Source organism: Schistocerca cancellata, chromosome 10, assembly GCF_023864275.1.
Source record: "Schistocerca cancellata isolate TAMUIC-IGC-003103 chromosome 10, iqSchCanc2.1, whole genome shotgun sequence".
In the NCBI taxonomy this organism is placed as follows: Eukaryota; Metazoa; Arthropoda; class Insecta; order Orthoptera; family Acrididae; genus Schistocerca; species Schistocerca cancellata.
Genome location: NC_064635.1, coordinates 227,065,474 through 227,092,749, shown reverse-complemented (window position 1 = coordinate 227,092,749; position 27,276 = coordinate 227,065,474). Strand labels below are relative to the sequence as shown.

General features: G+C 43.1%; 1 protein-coding gene across 1 annotated transcript in view; it reads left to right on the top strand.

Annotated features, from left to right (window-relative positions):
• Positions 1-1,538: 1,538 nt before the first annotated feature.
• LOC126106436 (D-erythrulose reductase-like) overlaps positions 1,539-27,276 on the top strand; it is a 66,401-nt gene continuing 40,663 nt past the window's right edge. The window contains exons 1-2 of the mRNA XM_049912716.1: positions 1,539-1,693; positions 16,687-16,951. Of these exons, the coding sequence (XP_049768673.1) occupies positions 1,642-1,693; positions 16,687-16,951 (317 nt within the window). The 5' untranslated portion in view covers positions 1,539-1,641. The remainder of the gene's footprint in view (positions 1,694-16,686; positions 16,952-27,276) is intronic.

Sequence of the window (27,276 nt, the reverse complement as noted above, 5' to 3'; positions counted from 1 at the left end):
CGAGCTCTGATTTCTCTTATTTTATTTTGATGATCATTCCTACCTATGTAGGTTGGGCTCAACAAAATATTTTCGCATTCGGAAGAGAAAGTTGGTGACTGAAATTTCGTAAATAGATCTCGCCGCGACGAAAAACGTCTTTGCTTTAATCACTTCCTTCCCAACTTGCGTATCATATCTGCCACACTCTGTCCCCTATTACGTGACAATACAAAACGAGCTGCCCTTTTTTGCACGCTTTCGATGTCCTCCGTCAATCCCACCTGGTAAGGATCCCACACCGCGCAGCAATATTCTGACAGAGGACGAACGAGTGTAGTGTAAGCTGTCTCTTTAGTGGCCTTGTTGCGTCTTCTAAGTGTCCTGCCAATGAAACGCAACCTTTGGCTCGCCTTCCCCACAATATTATCTATGTGGTCTTTCCAACTGAAGTTGTTCGTAATTTTTACACCCAGGTACTTAGTTGAATTGACAGCCGTGAGAATTGTACTATTTATCGAGAAATCGCATTCCAACGGATTTCTTTTGGAACTCGTGTGGATCACCTCAGACTTTTCGTTATTTAGCGTCAACTGCCACCTGCCACACCATACAGCAATCTTTTCTAAATCTCTTTACAACTGATACTGGTCTTCGGATGACCTTACTAGACGGTAAATTACAGCATCATCTGTCCCAGGACGCTTCTCTGGGGAACACCTGATATCACTTCAGTTTTACTCGATGATTTGCCGTCTACTACTACGAACTGCGACCTTCCTCACAGGAAATCACGAATCCAGTCGCACAACTGAGACGATACCCCATAGGCCCGCAGCTTGATTAGAAGTCGCTTGTGAGGAACAGTGTCAAAAGCTTTCCGGAAATCTAGAAATACGGAATCAACTTGAGATCCCCTGTCGATAGCGGCCATTACTTCGTGCGAATAAAGAGCTAGCTGCGTTGCACTAGAACGATGTTTTCTGAAACCATGCTGATTACGTATCAATAGATCGTTCCCTTCGAGGTGATTCATAATGTCTGAATACAGTATATGCTCCAAAACCCTACTGCAAACAAACGTCAATGATATAGGTCTGTAGTTCGATGGATTACTCCTACTACCCTTTTTAAACACTGGTGCGACCTGCGCAATTTTCCAGTCTGTAGGTACAGATCTATCGGTGAGCAAGCGGTCGTATATGATTGCTAAGTAGGGAGCTATTGTATCAGCGTAATCTGAAAGGAACCTAATCGGTATACAATCTGGACTTGCCCGTATCAAGCGATTTGAGTTGCTTCGCAACCCCTAAACCCCTTGCTTTAGTAAAAGCAAGTAAATACGGTAGATAAACAAGCTTTCCCTCGCAATCTACGCAGCTCTGCATGCCTCAATGGGAATCTCCTCACTCAGTGCTCTCTTTGCTGCCGGATGGGACAGATAAGCCGTCAGTAAACACAGCCGTCGATCCGATGCACAGAGGTGGCGGTTACGTAAAGGCGACCCACCTCCGACTGACCTCTGCGTCCCGCCCAGCCGCCAGACCAGACTGATCCTCACGTTGACCTCTCGCATGACGGCTGCAGAGGCTGCGGCCACGGCCATTTAAGCGCCGCAGCGGTGGCGCCCGGCGCACTGTGTACGTATTCTGTGCTTCGGACATGGAGATCAGCTTCAAGAACCGACGCATCCTGGTGACGGGAGCCGGTCGAGGTACATCACCGTAGCGACAACAACAGTGCTATACTTTATTAATAATTTCTACCGCTTTTTACTAGTACTTATTAGCACGAAGCGTTTCGGTAGCATGCTGCCATCATCAGTTGCATTACAGTTACGTGTATAAGGAGCAGCTAAATGAAAACGAGACAGACGGGAGAAAAATGAAGTATTATTTCAAAAGTAATCGCTCTAACTGTTAACACAGTTATCCCCCTGTAAGACAAGAGCGTCAACCCTTTCGTGGAAATATGTTTGTGGTTGCTTACGGAACCGTGATGGCCCTCAGGAACGCACCTCTTCGTCCGAAGCGAATAGCCAGCCACGAATGTTTTTCTTTAGGTTCAAAAAATGGCTCTGAGCACTGTGGGACACAACTGCTGAGGTCATTAGTCCCCTAGAACTTAGAATCAGTTAAACCTAACTAACCTTAGGACATCACACACATCCATGCCCGAGGCAGGATTCGAACCTGCGACCGTAGCGGTCTCGCGGTTCCAGGCTGCAGCGCCAGAACCGCACGGCCACTTCGGCCGGCGTTTCTCTTTAGGTCTCCAAAAATATGGAAACCACGTGCAGAGGGATCGGGACTGCGTGGAGCATGTGTAAGGGTTTCCCAGCGGAACGTCTGCAGCATAGTCGAGACAACCTAGTATTTATTAGCACGAAGCGTTCCGGTAGCATGCTGCCATCATCAGTTGCATTACAGTTATGTGTATAAGGAGCAGCCAAATGAAAACGAGACAGACGGGAGAAAAATCCTGTGACAGAATGATACCGTCTGTCAACATTTCTGGACGTTTGGATTTCAATGTCTGCAGAAAGCCCACGTACCGCTGTGCGTTAACTGGGGCGCAGTGTTCCAGGAAGTTAATGAGCAGCAGGCACTGGCAATCAAAGAAGAAGTTCATCACATCGTGACCTTCCGGAGCTGTCGTGCCAGTTGTTTCGACTGTGCTGCATAAGTATCTCTGGACAGCCGTTACATATCTTCCATACAGTGCCGATCTTTCCCCATACGATTTCTGTATTTTTAAGCACTAACGAAAGACATTCGTGGGCGTCGATTTGCTTCGGACGAAGACGTACACGCCTGGGTGCAATCATTGTTCCGTAGGCAACCGCAAATATTTGTCCGTGAAGGCGCTGACTGTCTTGTCGCACAGGGGGATAAATGTTGTCAACATTTACGCCTATTACTTGTCAAATAATAATTAGTTTACTTTCTTTTTTTCCATATGTCTGGTTTTAATTTGATTGTCGCTTAGATATTAATACGAGGTTTTATGTTTATTTCCTGAATGTGCCACTGAGATTATATAATCAAAATTTAACCCTATACGGAAAAGTTCATTTATTTGAGTGCATACCTTAAGTGAGTTGTATGTTTAAATCATCTCATTGATGTCGGTAGTAGGTACTAAATACATGGAGAAGAAATAAAACTTTGAGGTTCGCCGATGACATTTTAATTCTGTCAGAGACAGCAAAGAACTTGGAAGAGCAGTTGAACGGAATGGACAGTGTCTTGAAAGGAGGATATAAGATGAACATCAACAAAAGCAAAACCAGGATAATGGAATGTAGTCGAATGAAGTCGGGTGATGCTGAGGGAATTAGATTAGGAAATGAGACACTTAAATTAGTAAAGGAGTTTTGCTGTTTGGGGAGCAAAATAACTGATGAAGGTCGAAGTAGAGAGGATATAAAATGTAGATTGGCAATGGCAAGGAAAGCGTTTCTGAAGAAGGGAAATTTGTTAACATCGAGTATAGATTTAAGTGTCAGGAAGTCGTTTCTGAAAGTATTTGTATGGAGTGTGGCCCATGTATGGAAGAGAAACATGGACGATAAATAGTTTGGACAAGAAGAGAATAGAAGCTTTCGAAATGTGGTGCTACAAAAGAATGCTAAAGATTAGATGGGTAGATCACATAGCTAATGAAGAGGTATTGAATAGAATTGGGGAGAAGAGGAGTTTGTGGCACAACTTGACAAGAAGAAGGGACCGGTTGCTAGGACATGTTCTGAGGCATCAAGGGATCACAAATTTAGCATTGGAGGGTAGCGTGGAGGTTAAAAATCGTAGAGGGAGACGAAGAGATGAGTACACTAAGCATATTCAGAAGGATGTAGGTTGCAGCAAGTACTGGGAGATGAAGAAGCTTGCACAGGATAGAGTAGCATAGAGAGCTGCATCAAACCAGTCTCAGGACTGAAGACCACAACAACAACGACATTGACTGTTTCACTTACGAGGTGTGTTCGATATTGAATTACACGGTATTTTTTCCCATCATTCAGCGCGCGCCATATGACTGATCGCTATAGTCGCAAGTATGTAGTACTTTGGTCAAACCATAGGTGGCAGGGCAGTCGCTATAAGTGTAATTCTTGCACATTTTCCCACATGCTGTCATTACGTGAGTGGGCAATATGTAGTGTGATCATCAAAGACAGTCCTGGACGACGTGATTTCTGCGGAAGGAGGGTGTAGACACCGCTGATATTCGCAGCGGCTGGTGGCAATTTGTGGAGAGTGTGCGTCGTCATTGAAAGGTACTCTTGCAACACAACGTTCGCCCTCTCACAATTCGGAAGACTACGGCTGTCAAAGCTGAAACGGGGTTCCAGGTACTGCCACACCCAACGTATTCTCCTGACTTTTCCTCTTTTGATTACCAGATACTCAGGCCTATGAAGAAACCTCTGTGCAACATCACTTCACAGGCTTCCAGGATAAAGGTAATCTGAAATACTTCTAAACTCGTGTCTGTTTGTACCAAGTTGCTATGTGATAAATGTATAGAACAGTGTTAATATTAAACTTTAGAATGTAAATATGTGGAGCTCACAAGACACAATGTGAAATGCAGACTAGTCGGTATATGAAACAATCCGTCTGCGAGAAAGTAACCCGTTTTCAATGGAATTTATTTATGCTGTCTGACCATAAAACAAAATTATTCCGATAGAATGCTGGCCCTGAATACAATTAATCTTTATCTTTAGCCTTGAAAAAAATCACTGTACCAGAACCTTTACTGTAATTACAGAGGAAATGAACATGTAAATAAACGCATCTGACTATCTGATTAACTGCTTGAAAACTAACTTTGCTGAAATCTTTTACTAAAATGAGACCTCTGAATTATTATCATATTTTCACAAATACGTACACTCCGACAATCGCTGTATTTTACAGTGGACATGGTTTTGATGATAATTAAATTTGTTGGCCTACCTGTGGGCAAATTTCATTTGCCGTACTTGAGGTATGCAATGGAAGACGGTATCTTACAAATTTTCACAAAAAATGCTTCTAAAGCACATACGATGTGCGGTGCGAGTATACAAACACATTTATAAGGCTAAAAAATGAAAGACGAGGAACTAAACTTAACTATTGATCAATTAGAATAAAGACTCCAAGTATAACTACGCTTCATTAAACCCTATGTCTTAGTCATTTTGCAACTGGTTTTGATGTTCTGATGACTTTTCTAGACGGTAAATGACGGCATCTTCTGAAAATAATCCAAGAAGATTCAAAATGGTTCAAATGGCTCTGAGCACTATGGGACTTAACTTTTGAGGTCATAAGTCCCCTAGAACTTAGAACTACTTAAACCAAAATAACCTAAGGACATTACACACACCCTTGCCCGATGCAGGATTCGAACCTGCTTGTAGCTATCATAAGTTAGTTAGAATGTAGTAAAGTACTCTCATTTAGCGCAAAGTATCGTTTTGAAAAAATACAGTGCTAGATTGTCTAAATGTTTCTGTCTAAAATACCTGCTTCGCAGGAGATGAAAAAGGCAGGTAAGTTAAACTCATTTGAAACATAATTTAGCCTTGATTACTATCATGAATGATTTTTTTCGAAGTTATTTGAGCTCATTGGTGACCAGTTTGCCTTGAAATGTAAAAATATAAACTATTTCAAGTAAAGCTAAGAATTAACTTCGGTTGAATTAATTTTTGCTACTGAAATACCCATAGAGTTTGATGAGTGATACTATACCAGTTTATGGGTCTCCGCCATATTCTTCTCATATTAGAAAGATAATGGGAACATTATTGCTACTATGGAAATCTGATATATTTCTTTAAATAGGAGCGTAAAAAGTCTATTTGTGATTTTATTTTTTTGTGGTTGTTACGTGTCAGTTAAGTTAGAAGCCCCCCCACCTCCCCCATGTCCAACTATAGTTCTGTACTTTCTGCAGTAACATCTCAGTGCTGAGTCAAGTAATGATCTTGATTGTAGCTGTTATTAGTATGAGTTTGGTACATTTTTGCTTTCTATGATTACTGGTTTGTGCATTAATCGTAACTGCTGCTACCCACAGCTCAGAGTGCCCTGTGTCCGTCTGTACCCTGTGTGCTATTCAAAGGGAATACTAATGAAAGTAACTTCAATAACTGATATTCAAGTTTCTTAAACTTATATTTCCAAATTTATGTGCCTAATTAGGCTGGCGACCGTTCGTTTTTTTTTTCATTCACATATGAATTTGACTACTTTCATTAAACCCCAGAGTCAGTCTGTTAATTTTTACTATTACTCGCACTATATTCAAAATTAAATCTGTTAGACAAACCGGCGGTCAAAATTCTAAATCCTCTCGGAGGGTAACATTAGTTTGTTCCACGGCAGGCTTTTGTTCTACGTGGCTTTTCCCATGATAGGACTAAAGGTTAGGTTGCTAGGGATGAGTGACACATACGCTAGTGCATTACACATATACAAGCTACTGTTATACTTGGTAGTCGCACTACCGCTGTATAAGTCAATGTCTTGTTTGCGCGCCCGCAGCGCACACTACAATCTTCCGACGGCCAAGTCCCAAGCCGTGATTACCCGCAGGCCACCGCCCTTACTGAAGCTGTTGTCACGAAGTTTTACATCGATGGCTTCATTTATTACGCTATCCCAGAAACTATTAGTCCGTCTAAAAACAGATATCGTGTCGAATGCAGAACAATATCCGTTTTCTAGAGAATGCCACCACCTATTTCTTCGGGTGCCACAGACGAAAGCATATCTCTCGTTCTACACAACTGCTCAATAGTACGCACAGCAAGTTCGACCTAAAACATCCATACGGTATTCTATATACTCCTGGCGTTCTGTAAGTAGTGAGTGGGAACGCTGAGTGCATTTGGCATGTTTTTAATGCAATATCTTTTTTAAGAATTAATTAAATTAATTATAATATATTATATTTATAAAAATGTTATGTACAAAGATTTTTTATAAGATAAAAATCGATTTTCTTATCTTATAAAATTTTTTACAATCGAAGACTTTTTTATCTTATAAAAGTCTTGGTACCGAAAATCTTTAAAAAAATGTTCAAATGTGTGTGAAATCTTATGGGACTTAACTGCGAAGGTCATCAGTCCCTAAGCTTACACACTACTTAACCTAAATTATCCTAAGGACAAACACACACACCCATGCCCGAGGGAGGACTCGAACCCCCGCCGGGACCAGCCGCACAGTCCATGACTGCAGCGCCTGAGACCGCTCGGCTTACCCCGCGCGGCGAAAATCTTTATAAACATAATATAATAAAATACTCATTTTTATTCATTTTTATTTTATGGCCTCTAATCATTTATACAAAGGTTTATACAGGTTGTTGTTACTCAATAACACAATACAGTTCAGTAATAATTCAATAAGAAAAAATGAAATAGAGCAGTAGCTATACAGGGATTGTTTGTTACTATACGAAGGGTGTTTTGCTCTTCTATCTGCCCAATATATCTTCATTCTTTCATATATTTTCTTTCTTTCTTCGTCTGAGATCACTCTTCCTGCAGCACTTTTACTGATATTCGTTTGTAGCCTGGTTTGTCTGTCTTGCAGGATTCTGATTTTTTTCTGTTTTTGTTTTTTAGGTTTGTCTACTGTAATTTGGAGTTCTCGTACATCTTCATTAATTTCTGTGATCCATTTAATGTTACTCTTAGTATTCCCCAAATTTCTATTATTCTCTTACCAATTTTGTTTTCGGGTGTTCTCTTCAGATGTCTAAAGAATGAGATATAATTTTCCCTGATGGTGCGCATTACTGGTTCTATTTTCTTGCGCACTGTTTCATTTGAAGCTATTATCCAATGCCCAATTACGCGATATTGTTTATTTATCGATGTCCTAATTATTCTTATATATGTCTTTAGAATTTTGTTGTTTTGAAGATGGTTTTAGCTGCTTTAGTTATTTCCGGTAGAGTAACTATTGCTTAATGTTTTAATTTTGCATGTGTGGATCGACGTTTTTGGTTATATGTGGTTTTGGAAATGTATTTCAGTTTTTTATTGTATTTTGCCATGATGGTTTTTCACTTACATTGTAAGTTACGATTTCACCTAAATACTTAAATTTTTCAAGAATTTTGCTTTTGCTTTTTAAATGATGTTCTGAGGCCAATTTTCTGTTCTATTTCTTCTAGTGATTTAACTTTTTGCCTGCTTTCTTGAATACTTTTGGCTGGAGAGCAAAACCATCAGCAAATCCCAAGCAATTCAAACTTTTATTAATTTTAGAACTCCCAATTCTTATATTCTTTAGGTTCTTCTTGTACTATTCTTTCAATGTGTATTTCACAGCACAGTTGAACAATGTGACAGATAGTCACCTTATCTTATGCCCATTTTCTTAAGCGCCTGTGCAGAAATTTCTCCTCTAATCTTTGATTCGGTGTTGGTTGTGCATAGTAATATAATTAATTTTGGATGGAGTCAAGATTCCTTAAAATCAGTAGTACCGAAGGTCTATGGAGGCAGTCACACGCATTCTTAAAATCTTCAAATGCCATTGCAAGAGGTTTGTTTCGTTTCGTGTAGTATGCCATTGCTCTGCACAGCTTCTCCATGGTCTGAAACCTTCCTAGTATTCCCCCAACTCCTGTTTTAGGTGTTCCTTAATGTTCCATGTAGGATCTTAGATAAAACCTTGTATGTGCGGTCTAGGAGAGAGATTCAACTGTAGTTTTCTGAACTGCTCTTATCCCCTCTCTTCTGTAGTAGGTTTATGATGGCTGTGGTCCAATGTTCAAGCAATTGTTCTGTTATCAAAAATTTTTGTTGGAGCTTTGTGTAAGAAGGTCTTGGCTGTGTCACTTGAATATTTCCACGTTTCAACAAAAACCTTTTCTTCTCCACATGCCTTATAATTTTTTTGTTGTCCTTTGAGGACTCTTTCTACTACTTAGAATGTTGGAGCATCTAATTTGTTAGGTTCCGTTTTAACTGAGATATTTACATTGATTTGCAAAAATTCTTTGTGTTCTTCACGATTCAAAAGTTTATTAAATGCCTTTGCCATGATTTTAGTATTTTCTTTGTTCTTGTGTCCGTTCTTTCATCTTCATCTTTTAGTATAGACATGGAGGGGGGGTGGGGGGACTAATGTTGTATTTGCGTCTCTAAGATTTTGTACTAGATATTGGAAATGGTTTTGTGATAATTTCCTTATATAGTGTTTATTATGTCTTTATGGAATCGTCTCTTAATTCTCCTTTGCATGATTTTTTCCCTTTAATTTTTTAGGCCGATGGCATTTTCTTGTTTTGTGTGTTTGAAACTTTAACCATGCTTGGTGTCTTTCTTCATGTAATTTGTCACATTACAGTGCCCACCATGCACGTTTTCTTCGTGGGTTCAAGATTCATAGTTTGTTCGAGAAGGTCCTAAAATTTATCTACCTCTTCTTTGTTTATGAAGGAAAATTTTTTTCATTTATAGTTGTGTAGGTTTTGTTCATTATTTTAACAGTCAGAGTTGGTATTCTTGGTGATATTACTTGAAAATCAGTCATTTACTCTATTATTTTTATATTCACTATTAATCCTTTTCCAAATTCCTGATATTACTTCATAAACCTCTGTCCTGGTTTCCCATTATAAATTCGATATCCTTGTAACTCGAATAGATCTATCGTGTTTCTTATTTCTTGTAACCCCGCTATTAAAATTTTTTGTTTATATAATTCATCTGTGAAAGTCTTGAGTTTTCCGACCTAAGGTATTAATTTTTTTTTGTTGACTCTTCTTTTTGTGTATCAGTGTGCATTTGGGTGATTGCAAATGCTCCGATTCATTGCTGTCTTCTAGCTGGCTACCCACCGAATCCGTTGTAGCCCTTACCTGCTCTTTTGGGCAGGACAGTGGTACTTTTTTCCTAAAAGACCTTTCCATGTTTAACTTTCAAAGGTAATTAACCTTAGTTGGAGCAAACTCCGATTTGAAGCTACTGTTGTTACCCGAAGAGGGTGTGTTTGTTTGTCTGCGAGGGCTACCTTATTTCTCTCAAGTCTGCCAGTTAGCAGTTAGGACCCCCTCCCCAAACCTAACACGTGGGACGCACCACATAGAACTATCACCGCTCCTCCTGCTACGACAGCGTAGTAGGTTTGTGGGTAATACAATACAATATAATGTATTATAATATAATGTTAAGTGTTTTATACGTAATATAATTAATTTAATTAATTTGTAAAAAGGTTGTGCATTAAAAATATGCCAAGTGCACTCTTTGTACCCACTTACTACACTTACATCGTTTTCACAGGTCTCATGAGTTGTCGAATTTTTGCTGGTGCCCTGAAGACAGAATCGATTTTAGGCCGTCTTAGGAGCCAGCTAATCTTCCTGTTGCCAGCCACAGACGAACAAAAAACGCAGACTTCTCTTGGTCCCCCTTGGTCTCCTGTTTACGGTTTTTGGGAAGATGACTTACCAGTTCAGGCAGCTATTGCACCTATTTTCCTTGAATACTTTCCATAAGTGGCTCAGTTACATGGGCAGAATCTCAACGTCCGAGATGGGTTGTGCTCGATGCACCAAATTCCGTCCGTGCCGATGAGTTTATGCTAAACACTGTGGCTGAGACATCCAGTTGATTTACAGTTGATGAGGACATCAAGGAACGGCAAGCCACGATCTGTCTCTATCTCCATGTGAACACGATGTCATGGATATTGTTGATATGCTCCAAAAATTCTCCAAGCTCTTCGCATTCATGAGTCCAACAAAAAACCTACCGTTAGCGTAACGATAAAAGCAAATAGGGTGTTCAAAGCCATTCCAGGGCGATAACCGTCAAAGTACTCCATAAACAGGTTGGCTACAACTAGACCTGAAGGGCTCCCCATCCTGACGTTATCTGTCTGGTTAAAGTTTTCTCCATCAGACAAAAAATACGATGTTGGCAGAGTATGCTTAAAACTCCGATGCTGGCGCCCGTAAACTCAAACGGATGTTGGCGCCGGATCTGTGAGATCCGTTCACTCAGATTAACAATATTATAAAAATATCACGTATGGATGAGCTCCAGAATAGTGTAAGGTGCTATATTTACTTTTAATAATTTTATTAGAGAATTATTTCATCAACATAGAAATAAGGAACTATGCTTGGAAAAAATATAATGTTCAGGAAATGTTTTATGTGGTATTATGCCATACAAAGTCCTGAAAAGTAACTTGCAACTTATAACAAATAAGAGACGTTTTCATGTTTCTTCTGGAGGAGCACCCAATTCACATCCCTCACGGCAAACAGAATCACTGTGTTGAAGACACAGATAGTGTCCACACGATTTACACGAATATTTCGTCAGTCGTCTTGTACTAGGTGTGAGGCAGGGTTTGCAACGCTTCCTTCTTCCTTGATTGCTGTCGACATTGTCGGCCCACTCACCAACAAGACCTGAAGGTCGGCGATTTTGCAGCAGAATTTCAGTAATGTGCGTAGTCAGGGTCCGAGGGAGATTGGAAAGCAGGCTTCGTTTTGCCAGTTGATCTTCCTAGAGTTCCCATCCAAGCTGTCGAAGAAAGAGCCGTCGGTGGAGATAAAATACGACCATGGACCATTGTCGTGTACCCCTCTGAATGTTGTGGGCAGAGCACAATTTGTCAAAAATATCAACTCCAATTTTGTGTGTGTTATAATAAGTTATCATAATAGGTTTTCTTTTATCTCCTGTATTTTCGTCAGTTTCAGCGTCATAATGTATACTTGTGATCAGTAAAACACTTTTTGTTATTTTTATTTCGTGGGACACAACAAATGATCGTTCCTTCTTTTCTGTAAGCAAATATATTAGAATTTTCAGCCCTGGTTTGCACGTCCTTCATTTCTTTCGGGATCTTCCATTTATTTGTTTTCAGGGTTCCAACGTATGACAGCCGGTACTTCTCTGACAAATCACAGAGCAGATTTACATCGCTAAACCAGTTGTCAGTACAGACATTATGTCCTGAATTAGTGGAAGGAGCCACCAAACGTTCAACCACGTCACTGCTTTTATTATTAAATGTCTGCCAGCATAGATCTCCATGTTGCAGGTGTGCAACAGTTTGGAATCAACTGAAGCAAATATTTTTATTCCATATTTTACCAGCTTCGACACTGTTTTTTTTTCTTTTTTTTACCTGCGGTTTGTGTATGGTGCCTTTTACCAATCGAACGATTTGATTATCTTCTTTCCTCTCTTCCTATAACAACGATGCACATGGCCATCTTCCTCACCTGAACTTACGTCTGTGTCACTCTGTCCAGTCTCTGAGGCCTCTTTCTTCTATGCTTTCTTAGGCATTAGTATCGATCTCTTCGTCTCCGCGCGCGGGATTGGCCGAGCCGTCTCAGGCGCTGCAGTCATGGACTGTGCGGCTGGTCCCGGCGGAGGTTCGAGTCCTCCCTCGGGCGTGGGTGTGTTTGTTTGTCCTTAGGATAATTTAGGTTAAGTAGTGTGTAAGCTTAGGGACTGATGACCTCAGCAGTTGAGTCTCATAAGATTTCACACACATTTGAACATTTTTTTTCTTCGTCTCCCAGATCGAGAGTAGGGGTCCTGTGTGCAGTATGCTCGCCCTTGTCATCGCTGTCTTCAAACAAAATTTGTTGAAAATCTGTAACTTCTGGATTGTGTGTATCCAGACTTTCATTTGATCCCATGTCCAGACAAACAACAGACCTGTAAATAATGTTGACATTCTATAATTGCAAAACAAAATAAAAATAAAAAGTGCAGTTCAGACCATTGCAAAGGAACGAGGAAGACTAGAAAGTAAATGCTGGCGCTGGATCGAAGAGATGCAGAACCAGTTTCTATTGTATAAGTGCACAATAATAATTTCCACTTCACATACAGAATGACTGAAGGTAAAACAAAGAGAAACATGACACTGAGGAAAATTCAACGAATCAAAAATGCTTAAGGGGATGCTGGCGTGGTATCTGTGCGATCCGTTGCTGCTCTCTAAGGTGTCGCTCTTGTGTGGAAGTTGTGTGGGTACTGGTGTGTAGTATCTGAAAGTGGTTCTTCTTTGGAGGGCGACAATGCCCAGTGGCGCAGACAGTCGCAAGCAGAGGCAGTTGTTCAGAGGCTGTGGAAGGTGTAGGCTGCGTGAGCCAAAGGTGGTTGCATAGGCCGGTCGCGGTGGCTGGCCATGCGGTTCTAGGCACTTCAGTCCGGAACCGCGTGACTGCTACGGCCGCAGGTTCGAATCCTGCTTCGGGCATGGATGTGTGTGATGTCCTTAGGTTAGTTAGGTTTAAGTAGTTCTAAGTTCTAGGGGACTGATGACCTCAGATGTTGAGTCCCATAGTGCTCAGAGCCATTTGAACCATTTGGTTTCATAGCGAAGGATTTACCTCTATGTTTAACAGTAGTGGCACACAGTTTGAATAATAGTGTGTTTATGTTTGTTCAGTGTGATAAAGAAAATAAATTAAATTTTACCAGTTCTTAATGCGTCTCCATCAGTTAGTACCACACCAAGGGCATACCCAGGATCTGAACTGGGGGGGGGGGGGGGAGCAGGTCATATTAGTCTCAGGAAACAAGGACTTGAGACAACATGTAGCACTTCTTATTAAATAAAACAGTAAACCAGTGAAAAACTGCGAATATCGTCTAGGGGGGGGGGGGGCAACTGCCCCTCACTGGGTACACCCATGTACCACTGTTGTGTACATAGTTCCGCATAGTCAGCGCGTACACAACTTTCCCACTAGAGCGCGCCCCGCTAAGCACAACAGCGCAGGCACAGCGCTCGTCCGTCTCCGCACTACGAGATGGCGCTGCCTTAGAGACGGACCAAATTCTGCTTCCGCCGATCCGCGTATTAATATGTCATGCAGCCAATGAGATGGCTGCTAACGTAGAACCTTTTCTCCTCGTGGATCACACTCGCGCAGTAGTACCTGAACGCGCGAGGTATTATAACGAGTGTACAGACCTCCGATTAGTCATTCTGCATTAGTCTGCAGTCAAGTTTCAGTCCGCGCCTAATAAGATTATCATATTCCTGTACATAGCCATGAAGATTAAGGAATAGACACTTTGTCATGTATCAGAGATATGTGAGAATAAGATTAATGTACCAAGACCAAAAGAACTTCAGACTGTCATTTGTGAACAGCACCCAGAATCAAGTTAAGTAATGTTCATGTTATTTATTATTTTAATAAATGTGTGTGAAAATTAATCAAGTTCTGTTTAAAGTTGGTCACCGACAATCTGCTACTCTAAGCGTGCAAGTGTCATTTCTATCGTCTGACCTAACGGCAGAAGATAAACACGCCACGATAAGACCACGAGACATATTGCTGACACTCGCCTGCTTTGTAGAGCGACAAAGCAAATAATCTGATGGCGTGTGTACCGAAGGTCTTACAGTACGCACACCACAACCACACCATTGCATTTAACAATGAACTAAGTCTCTATATAGACGGTCAGCTAAAACAAGAGGAATGTAACATAATAATCATTTATTAACCCATATAATCTCAAAGAAGACGGGAGCCTGTAAAGTAAACACACTATTGCCTGTTGTGAATGCCCGAGTCAGGGGGATAGACGAGAGGCGGGGTAAATAACACCGCAGGCGTTGAGACGTAGGCACAGAAACACTACCAAGTGGATCTGTGCGATCCAGCGCCAGCATCAGAGTGTTGAATAAGTCCGCAACACTTTCGTCAAGTAACTGGGAGAGCAGATCTTTCCAACCTTTGATGAAAACGCGTGGGGATGATTACGCCACGACCATAATATCTCGTCCTCCAAAACGTAGACCAAAAGCTTATACAAAACGGTACGGCCAAACTTTCAGGAAACATTCCTCACACACAAAGAAAGAAAATATGTTATGTGGACATGTGTCCGGAAACGCTTACTTTCCATGTTAGAGCTCATTTTATTACTTCTCTTCAAATCACATTAATCATGGAATGGAAACACACAGCAACAGAACGTACCAGCGTGGCTTCAAACACTTTGTTACAGGAAATGTTCAAAATGTCCTCCATTAGCGAGGATACAGGCATCCACCCTCCGTCGCATGGAATCCCTGATGCGCTGATGCAGCCCTGGAGAATGGCGTATTGTATCACAGCCGTCGACAATACGAGCATGAACAGTCTCTACATTTGGTACCGGGGTTCCATAGACAAGAGCTTTCAAATGCCCCCATAAATGAAAGTCAAGAAGGTTGAGGTCAGGAGAGCGTGGAGGCCATGGAATTGGTCCGCCTCTACCAATCCATCGGTCACCGAATCTGTTGTTGAGAAGCGTACGAACACTTCAACTGAAATGTGCAGAAGCTCCATCGTGCGTGAACCACATGTTGTGTCGTACTTGTAAAGGCACATCTTCTAGCAGCAGAGGTAGAGTATCCCGTATGAAATCATGATAACGTGCTCCATTGAGCGTAGGTGGAAGAACGTGGGGCCCAATCAAGACATCACCAAAAATGACTGCCCAAACATTCACAGAAAATCTTTGTTGGTGACGCACAATTGCGTGCGGATTCTCGTCAGCCCACACATGTTTATTGTGAAAATTTACGATTTGATCACGTTGGAATGAAGCCTCATCCGTAAAGAGAACATTTGCACTGAAATGAGGATTTACACATTGTTGGATGAACAATTCGCAGAAGTGTATCCGTGGAGGTCAATCAGCTGCTGATAGTGCCTGCACACGCTGTACATGGTACGGATACAAGTGGTTTCCCGTAGCACTCTCCATACAGTGACGTGTCAACGCTACCTTGTACAGCAGCAACTTCCTGACGCTGACATTAGGGTTATCGTCAACTGCACGAAGAATTGCCTCGTCCATTGCAGGTTTCCTCGTCGTTCTAGGTCTTCCCCAGTCGCGAGTCATAGGCTGGAACGTTCCCTGCTCCCTAAGACGCCGATCAATTGCTTCGAACGTCTTCCTGTCGGGACACCTTAATTCTGGAAATATGTCTCGATACAAACGTACCTCACCACGGCTATTGCCCCGTGCTAATCCATACATCAAATGGGCATCTGCTAACTCCGCATTTGTAAACGTTGCACTGACTGCAAAACCACGTTCGTGATGAACACTAACCTGTTGATGCTACGTACTGATGTGCTTGATGCTAGTACTGTAGAGCAATGAGTCGCATGTCAACACAAGCACCGAAGTCAACATTATCTTCCTTCAATTGGGCCAACTGGCGGTGAATCGAGGAAGTACAGTACCTACTGACGAAACTAAAATGAGCTCTAACATGGAAATTAAGCGTTTCCCCACACATGCCCACATAACATCTTTTCTTTATTTGTGTGTGAGGAATGCTTCCTGAAAGTTTGGCCGTATCTTTGTGTAACACCCTGTAGATTTAAGATGTTTTCTCAGACCATGGTTGAAATGGTTCAAATGGCTCTGACCACTATGGGACTTAACTGCTGAGGTCTTCAGTCCCCTACAACTTAGAACTACTTAAACACACATCCGTGCCCGAGGCTGGATTCGAACCTGCGACCCCCGCGATCGCGCAGTGCCAGACTGTAGCGCCTAGAACCGCTCGGCCACTCTGGCCGGCTCCAGACCGTGGTAACACTTGTTTGTGGACAATAATTGTTTTTTTGGATTTCAGATCTGGCATTGTTGTGATTTGCTTGTGACGGGCTATTGTCTGTGCCTTCCAGGAATCGGCCGTGAGGTGGCGCTGTCCCTGGCTCGGTGTGGCGCGCAGGTGGTGGCGCTGTCCCGCACGCAGCACCACCTGGACACGCTGGTGGCCGAGGCTAAGGCCGAGGGCTTCTCCGTCACTCCCCTGTGTGTGGACGTGGCCGACTGGGCGCGCACCAGGCAGCTGCTGGGCGGGCAGCCGCCCTTCGACGGGCTCGTCAACAACGCGGGCATCGCCTGCCTCAACCACTTCGCCAGCGCCACCAAGGACGACGTCGACAAGTAGGGCGCTCGCCTGTCAGCTGCAGCCATTCAGTGTATGCCGACCGTGTACCAAATACACTATTGGCCATTAAAATTGCTACACCGCGAAGATGACGTGCTACAGACGCGAAATTTAACCGACAGGAAGGAGATGCTGTGATATGCAAATGATTAGCTTTTCAGAGCATTCACACAAGGTTGGCGCTGGTGGTGACACCTATAACGTGCTGACATGAGGAAAGTTTCCAACCGATTTCTCATACACAAACAGCAGTTCTCCGACGTTTCCTGGTGAAACGTTGTTGTGACGCCTCGTGTAAGGAGGAGAAATGCGTACCATTACGTTTCCGACTTTCATAAAGGTCAGATTGTAGCCTATCGCGATTGCGGTTTATCGTATCGCGACATTGCCGGCCGCTGTGGCCGTGCGGTTCTAGGCGCTTCAGACAGGAGACAGGAGCGCCTGCGATGGTGTACTCGACGACGAACCTGGGTGCAGGAATGACAAAACGTCATTTTTTCCGATGAATCCAGATTCTTTTTACAGCATCATGATGGTTGCATCCGTGTTTGGCGACATCGCGGTGAACGCACATTGGAAGCGTGTATTCGTCCTCGCCATACTGGCGTATCACCCGGCGTGATGTTATGGGGTGCCATTGGTTGCACGTCTCGATCACCTTTTGTACACATTGACGGCACTTTGAACAGTGGACGTTACATTTCAGATGTGTTACGACCCGTTGAAACGTCCCCTTAGAACAATTGTACAAGACTATGTTTAAACTGACACACAATATTTTTAGCGCAACGCAATCTGACTATCAAAGATCCCTGCAAAAGAATGGCCCTGAGTAACATTAAACTATACCTTTCACAAATAACTTACCTCACAAAAATCTTCATTACTCGAACTACTGCAATACAGCGAGCGCCACTATTGCCAGCTAAATCAAAGATTCAAACTACTGAAGGCACTAACTACTGACAGGGATAGTTAGCAAATGAAAGATTTTTCATAGAGAACAAACACTGTATTTACCTTAATATCATCAAAAGTCATAATATATGTAATTTCAAAACTCAGCCATTTGCTTCCACACATCCACCACTGCTGGCGGCTCACCTCTAACTGCGCAACGCTACGCGCTGTTCACATCCAGCTGCCGCTGCCCAACACTACAATGGCTGACAACAATGCAAACTGACCACAGACTGCACACAGCACAGCTAGTGATTTTCATATAGAGCGCTACGTAACGTTGCCAATGAGAAAACATAAACAGCCTACTTACACCGTGGCTCTACCCTTCATTCGATCCCTGCGAAACCCTACATTTCAGCAGGCTAATACACGACTGCATGTTGCAGGTGCTATACGAACCTTTCTGGATACAGAAAATGTTCGACTGCTGCCCCGGACAGCACATTCTCCAGTCTCTCACCAACTGAAAACGTCCTGTGAATGGTGGCCGAGCAACTGGCTTGTCACAATACGCCTGTCTCTACTCTTGATGAACTGTGGTATCGTGTTGATGCTACATGGGCAGCTGTACCTGTACACGCCATCCAAGCTCTGTTTGACTCAATGCCCAGACGTATCGAGGCCATTATTACGGCCAGAGGTGGATGTTCTGGGTACTGATTTCTCAGGATCTATGCACCCAAATTGCGTGAAAATGTAATCACATGTCGGCCGGCCGCGGTGGTCTAGCGGTTCTAGGCGCTCAGCCCAGAACCGCGCGACCGCTACGGTCGGAGGTTCGAATCCTGCCTCGGGCATGGATGTGTGATGTCCTTAGGTTAGTTAGGTTTAAGTAGTTCTAAGTTCTAGGGGACTTATGACCACAGATGTTGAGTCCCATAGTGCTCAGGGCCATTTTTTTGTAATCACATGTCAGTTCTAGTATAATATATTTGTCCAATGAATACCCGTTTATCATCTGCATTTCTTCTTGCTGTAGCAATTTTAATGGCCAGTACTATACACTGAACAGCCAAAGAAACTGGCACACCTGAATAATATCGTGTAGGGCTTCCGCGAGCGCGCACTGCTGCAACACGATGTGGCATGAACTCCACTAATGTCTGAGATAGTGCTGCAGGGTTGTCTATAAATCCGTAAGCATACGAGGGGTACAGATGCTTGGCATGCTAGGCATCCCAGATACCCTCAATAAGGTCCATGTCTGTTGAGTCTGGTGGCCAGCGGAAGTGTTTAAACTCAGATGAGTGGTCCTGGAGCCAGTCTGCAGAAATTCTGGATGTGTCTGGTGTCACATTGTCCTGCTGGAAATGCCCAAGTCCGTCGGAGTGCTCAATGGACATGTCACTTGTCGTATCTAGACGTATCTGGAGTCCCAGATAACTTCAACTGCACACACCCCACACCATTACAGAGCTTCCACCAGCTTGAACAGCCCCCTGCTGACATGCTGGGTCCATTGATTCATTACGCTGTCTCCATACCCGTACACGATCATCCACTGGATACAATTTGAAACGAGATTCGTCCGACCAGGCAACGTGTTTCCAATCATCAACAGTCCAATGTCGGCGTTGACAGATCCAGATTTGTGTCGTGCTATCATTAAGGGTACACAAGTGGGCCTTCGACTCCGAAAGCTCATATTGATGATGTTTCGTTGAATGGTTCGCACGCGACAGTAGTTGACGCCCCCGCATTGAAATCTAAGACAATTTGCGGATGGGTTGCACTTCTGTCACGTTGAACGATCCTCTTCAGTCGTCGTTGGTCCCGTTCTTGCAGGATCTTTTTCCCGTCGCAGCGATGTCGGAGGTTCGATGGTTTACTTGATTCTTGATAGTCACAGTACACTCGTGGAAATGCTCGTACGGGAAAATCCCCACATCATCGCTGTCTCGGAGATGTTGTGTCGCATCGCTCGTGCGCCGACTATAACGTTCAAACTCACTTAAATATTGATTACCTGCCACTACAGAAGCAGTAACCGATCTGAACAAACAACTGCGCCAGACACTTATTGTCTTATACAGACGTTGCCGACCGCGGCGCCGTATTCTGCCTGTTTTCATATCTCTGTATTTGAAGACGCATGCCTATACAATTTTATTTGGTGCTTCAGCGTAGCTGGGCTACTAAAGTCCACGACACAACAATACTGTTCACAGTAAAATTTCTCGAAGCTGTGTGAAGTATTTATATGTTCACACATGATGCTAAGTCTGGCACACCACCATAATGTTCAGAGTTAAAAGTTCATGAAGCTACATGAAGAAGTCACAAAAACAAACGAAGTGCCATTTAAAGTTCCTGAAGCTAGTTGTCGAAAAATTCACAATTCCAAAAGCCATTCTGTGTAGTTATTGAAGGTATTTTAATTCCATCTTTGCAACTACGAGAAAATGTGTGTTTTTGTTGCTCAATACATTTTGCATTATTGAAATAAAAAAATATCGGTGTTCTTATATGAGAGATATTTACAAATTGACTTTCCTTCTAAATCGAAAGTCGTCTGTAAAAAACCATACTGATTTTACTTGCAGTATCTCAAGCCTGGTTTTTGCTCGTACCAGGAATGGCCGTCTGCTTGCACGTTTTTGAGGCAACGAACTGTTTTTCAATCTTGAAACAAAGCCACTTTATAAATATCTCTCGTTACAGGCCACAGTTGATGTTTTATATCAATGAAACGGAACCCATTTGCTCACAAAAACACATATTTCCTTGTAGTTGCAAAGAATCAATTAAAATACCTTTGATAATTATAAAGCAAATGTGGACAAATGGTGACACAAATGAAGAATTCTGTTTAAAGTTCAGCATGCTAGCAGTCGAAACTTTTTAAGTTTCAGATTTTCTGTAGTAAACTTCTCAAATCCGTGTAAGCACTGGCTGAAAAATTTCAGTGAATTAAGCTGCCGCTGCCACGTCCATCTTTTCTCAGTGATTGCTCTAAGTAAACAGTCCGTAACCAATATGGACGTCGCCCTTAAATAGGAACGATCCGTCGTTGCATTTAACTTATTGCTACTACGCATATTAGACACGAAATAAGACCAGAAGTCCACCGACTTTCCTGTTGTCCCATTAGATTTTTGATGTAGTCCTTAGCTTTCTCGTTATCTTTATCAGTGAGATAATTAACGTGCCCTTGTTTACTATTACTTGTTATTAAATCTAGTGTCGGTGCAAAAATAATAGCAAATACACTCCTCTTTCAAAGAATCTGTGAGAAAAGTATAGAAGCAGCTGCCTGAACCCTCATTCTGCCTTCCTCACCAAAAATTTTGCCATATGAACGTATTCGCATGTGTTGTAGTGCATCCTTCATACCTAGCACTTCCCTCCTGCTACCACTGCCTACATCCGTCTCTCTCCCACTGTTTCCTTTTTCTCGCGTCCGTCTCTCACACTGTCACTGCCTTCATCCCTTGCTGTCTCCTTTTCTACTAGTTTCTCTGTCTCTCTGCCCCACAGCCATCGCCTTTGTCCCATTACTTTTCTGTCCCATTGCCACTGGCTCTTTCTTCCGCGCTTACACTCTGCTGTCTTCCGCTTCAGCCACCATTGTCTCCTCCCCACACACGTCCTTCACGATGGTTCGCTCGGGGTTTTGACCCCTAGACCAGGAAACTTTAGCAGGTATAGAGGGTAGACGAAAGATGACAAGTTCTTTCCTGTTCGTGTTCAGCGGTGTGGGGGAGCCCACGACCCCCAGGTCAATGTATGGTCTCTTTTTTATTTCTGCTGACCTTTATGTTTTGTTCCCACTGCTGCTGCCTCCATCCATCTATCTTTCTCCTTTACTGCCACTGCCTCTCACTGATTATCATTATCTCCTCCTATAACACCCCCCCTGCTTCCCGGGATTTGCAAAATTACAAGTTAACGATGACCGTTGATCGTTATTGAATGAGTAATTTCATTCAATAACGATCGGTAAATGAAATAATGGAAATAATTTGGAAATAAATTTTGCCATTGGAAATTTTGCTGAAAGAAATGATTCAGTTGTAAAATCAATTACAAAATCGGTCGCCTGCTCAACTGATGAGCAACAGTAGTGTTAAGTACGTGAATAACTGTGTCAAAAATAAAGTTTACTTGCTTGTAGCAGCAGGTGGAATGGGAACTTTTACGTGAGTGCTGTGTCAGGCTCAGTAGTCATAAAATAATGTCATAACAATCTAACTACACTTAAACATTAATTTGTCAGCTAAGTGCAATGCTGACAACACAGATAATTATCTATCGAGATTTTGAATAATGGACTGTCATTCTGTCATTAAAATTACGTACTTTGCACAGTTTAATCTACTGGTAATGAAATATATTGCCAATAATTGATTAACTATGTTTTGAATGATAATAATTCATTAATTTGGCGATTGTCAGGTGGAATAAGCTTTATAGTTTCATGAAATATCCTTGAACTAACTTCATCTGAATATGCATTGAAATAAATCTTAATAATCCAATTTATTACTTCAGTCTTTTATTAAGTTACTACGGTTGGCGTAAGCTTATTAAGTGCAACAATTAACTACGATAACCAATCGTCCAAAACAGGCTGAAATTTACTCTTCACCGTCTATGCAAATAATTTGATAATTAACATGTTTCCTCTTGATAATGGCGTGACACATTCGGTTCAATAAGGTAAGGATCGGAAGGAACCTACTTGGTGTTATTGTCGGGTGGAATGTAACTGCAACATTTTGATTATAAAGTGCTTCTTATTAATTGTTCGACTTCAGAGAAAAGCACAGTCACTGGCAAGCCTTCTACAATTTTATCCTACGATAATTACGTAGACCTTACTTCCCTCGTTGTCGGTGGATCGACGGAAGTCCACGGCGGCGACACAATGTGGCAGCGGGCTCTTACTGTTGCGACTCGGGCCCACGGTGCGTTTCACATTTAAGCCCTCGTTTCTTCGGCACTGTGCCCATTAATCCATAATAACTTTCCCGGCCATGCTTCCAGATATGCCGACCATTACTTTCCCGTCGTACTTAGATCCACACACTAGCCGTTAGGACTAGCAGCACTCGACTGTACGTCTCACTCTGAGCACGGCGTCACTGCTACGCTCCCGCGCCCAGCGGCACGACAAAACAATCTCTCTGACTTCAACGTTAACTAAATATGCCCTGACTTGCCAGTGTTAAATATTACACAATTTAAACATAGTATTTACAATACATATTTACACTAGATGATATATCATATACAAACATTTTCATGTGTTAAGTAATCGAAAACATTCATAGCAAGGACTGCGTTGTAACGTCACACTCCCTCTTTGACTTCCACTGCTGTTGTCTTCAAAAAATGGCTCTGAGCACTATGGGACTTAACTTCTAAGGTCATCAGTCCCCTCGAACTTAGAACTACTTAAACCTAACTAACCTAAGGACATCACACACATCCATTCCCGAGGCAGGATTCGAACCTGCGCCCGTAGCGGTCTCGCGGTTCCAGACTGTAGCGCCTTTAACCGCTTGGCCACTCCGGCCGGCATGTTGTCTTCATCCATCTCTCTTTCTCTTTCACTGTCACTTTCTCTCTCCATCCTTCACTGTCTCCTCTCTCTTCCTCTTCCACTGGCCTGCTCTATCTTCCACCGTAAGTGTCTCTCTGCTACTCGCTTCCAGCGCAAAAAACAATATGTTCGCATTCCAAAATTTTTGGTGAGGAAGGCGAAATGAGGTTTGATGCAGCTGGTTCCCCACTTTTCTGTCGGTTTCTTGCAGAGAAGCATATTCACCTTTTCTTGCCAATGGCAGAACGAATTTTCAGCTGGCTCCCTTCTTCTCACTGTTACAGCAGGGTGTGCTGCTTGTACAGGGTGGTCAGAACCAATCTGAAAAACTTGTAAGGGTATTAGAGGATAGTCGGAAATTGTTAAGAAAAAATTCGATATGTTGCATTCTTTCCGAGTTAATTTGCACTGAAGTTAGCCAACCGAGCCGTTGTGCATGCAAGTTCAAGCGCCCCTTCAGAGACAGTGGCGCCAAATGTGTTCTCCATTTGGTATGTTGTAACCGAACAAAAGATCGATACAAAAATTGGACATAGTTCGGTGGAAAAGATCCAACCCGGGCCAAAGGCTGAGCAGTCTCGAGGTCTATCAACTACGCTGTCACAACAAGTGACACTAAATGTATCTTGTGGGCCAATTGAATTTGCGGGCGCGACGGCCTGACTGGGTAACTGCAATGCTACCTAACTCGGAAACGGCGCAACTCATGAAGTTTTTTTCATAGCATGTACTTCTCAGCACATTCTACAAGCTTTCCAGACTCTTTCTCACCAACCAGTATAAAAGGAATTTTTTAGGTCAGCTATGTTTTGACAGTTTATTCATATCCTTCGACAAATTTATACACTTTGATGATGATGATGATATTTGACTTCTGGGAATTCAGCCAGGTAACACTTTCAGCGGTCGCTGAAAGTGTTACTTGGCTGAATTCCCGGAAGTTATTTGAAAGTTGTATTCGCCAGGAGAACCTCAAATCTCTCATGATGATATTTGGTTTGTGGGGCGTTAAACTGTGTGGTTATGAGCGCCAGTAGAAACTTCTATCTCGTCACCGTCCAGTCTCGCCACTTTCCCCTAACTAACCTAAGGACATCACGAACATGCATGCCCAAGGCAGGATTCGAACCTGCGACCGTAGCGGTCGCGCGGCTCCAGACTGAACCGCCTAGAACCGTTCGGCCACTGCGACCGGATGATGGGGACAACACAAACACACACAACCCCCCCCCCCCCCCCCCGAATGTCGGGCCAATATGGTGGGCGACAGTTCGGTTGCAATCCCACAGTTTTCTGGGTACGTATTCGGCCTGGAATCTCATTAATTGGGGTAGAGTGATGAGGGAAGACACCACAGAGGGCGGTGGGATACCGACTTGACTGTCGTCTGCTGTACGCGTCAACAACGAGGAAGATCTCTTTGGTTGTCATCCGCGGCAATCTTAAAGCACAGCACAGAGTAGACGGTATCCTACGCTCTGTTTTCTTTCCCTTCATGGCAAGCCAACCTGGTCTTACATTTCAGCAAAATAACGCCTGTCCGCACAGCTCAAAAGTTTCTCCTGCATGTCTTCGTTCTTGGCAAATCCTTACATGCCTGGTAAGGCCGCCGGACCTCTTCCAAGCTGAGAACATTTGCAGCAGGCAGGGCCACACAGTTAGTTCGGGATCCATTTTCTCTGAAACTCTAATCACTTGTTTACCTCTACATGTATTTCACGTGACATGTCCAAGAGAACAGACACAACGCATTCATACTACTGATTCGCCTCGATGGGGAATAAATCCACAAGCTACAGCGCAGATACACAACATCGTTCGGTCTCCAGCGGGAATCTAGAAGTAGTGAGCATGGGGAGCGTGGATGGCGTCTGCTGATGGGTGGCGCCAGATGGGAGTGAACGTCGGCCGGTGGCCGCGCCTAAATAGTCCGTGGGTTTGCGACGACTGCTGTGTCCGGATGGCACAGTGCTTAACGCATCTGCCAGCTGTGTAGGATGTCCAGTATTCGGATCCAGGGCCAGTACACATTTTCACTCGTCGCCTCTAATTTTGCGTAAAGTTCCTATGCAACTGATATCATGAGTTCCTTCCCATTCCTTTTATTTCTCCCCCCCCTCCCCCCCGCCCCTTCAATTCACATAATACTTCACATCTACCGATTTCCGTCCCATTCGTATAATTCTTGCGTGGTGCGTCGTTTTTTTTTTTTTCTTGGAGTGTAAAAACACTCACTATTATTGGACCGGTAAAAGACATACCTCACTGATAAGTAGAGATATATTTTTTTTTATATCAGAGTTCAAACAACGCCTTTTCGATACAGATGTAGCTTCTAGTTTCTTTTGCTTTTTTTTCGTTTCGGTACTCACATTTGTTACCACTAATGCGACATGGCACCCGATCCGGAAATATACTCTAGTAAGAGTTAGTTACTTCCCTAAATCACGCTTAATACTCCAGATCCGCCACTCTGTCCCTTTGTGACGAATTTCAGATGATTAATTTATATTGTCTAAAATCTGTTCTTACATCCGGTCTGATACAAAAATTCGACTGAAAACGGTCTACTGCAGCTGCTTCGCATTGTTTCAGGTATTAGGGCATAAATATGCGTAGACAGTACGTCCGGAAATCAGAACAACAGACAAGGGATCCTGTTTCACTGCAACTGGCCTTTACCCCCTTAGGGTAGGGAAAGTGATCAGTGTGTAAGCCTTCAGAAAGATATGTATTGTTTCTATATATCACTATTTCTGTTAAACACTTCCGCCTGCTTAGCTGAGTGGTAACGTGTTTCCCTACCACGCAGTGCGTCTGGTTTCGACTCTGGCTGGGTTGCAGTTTTTCTCTGCTCATGGACTGGGTGTTGTGTTGCCCTCAAAGTCATTTCATCATCAGCGACGCGCAAGTAGCCCAATGTGGCGTCCCTGTAATAAATCTTGCAACCTGGTGGCCGAACTTCCCCAGAAGGGGCTCGTGGCCACCAGTGCAGCACAACCGTTTCATTTTCTATCAAAAATATTCGGTGTGATACCTAATTATATGCAGATTTAAAATGTAGAAGTGGCAAGCATCTGGCAACAACCACGAGTTGTCGAAAATTCAATTTTTGTTGGAGTGGCCACTTCACTCCTCCCTGATGATAACCTGACATTGTGTGGTTCTCAATATATTGCATCATACTCTATCCATTATCTCATCAGAAGTATCCGCACATCTGGTGGTAGATACTGATGTGGATTGTGTCCACTTTCTGCCTTCATAGCGGCTTGAACTCTGCTGGGAGCGATTTCAGTGAAATGAAATGTCGTCTGGCTGGGGCTTCCCGTCGGTTATGCCAGTCGCCGGGTGCAAGTCTTTCGAGTTGATGTCACTTAGGTGACTTGCGCATCGATGGGGATGAGATGATGATGAAGACAACACAACACCCAGTCCCTGAATGGAGTAAATCTCTGATCCAGCCGTGAATCGAACCCGAGCCCCTTTGCACGGCATTCTGGCCAGCTGACCATTTAACTATCGGGGCGGACAGCTATTTCAGTGAGGTGTCTGAGTCTCTGTGGAGGGATGGCAGCCCATTCTTCCGCAGGAGCCGAAACCAGAGGAGATAGTTAAATTGGACGCTAGCGTCTAGATCTGAGTCGACGTTCTAGCTCTCTGCAGACTCAAGACTCTGGACGGGCCAGTCCATTTCTGTATTGTTATTGCCCACAAACCATAGATGCTGCTATTCACAGTCATGCTGATACTAACAATCGTCCTCACCAAACTGTTCCCCTAGTACACGCAGTACACAATCCCGCTAAATGT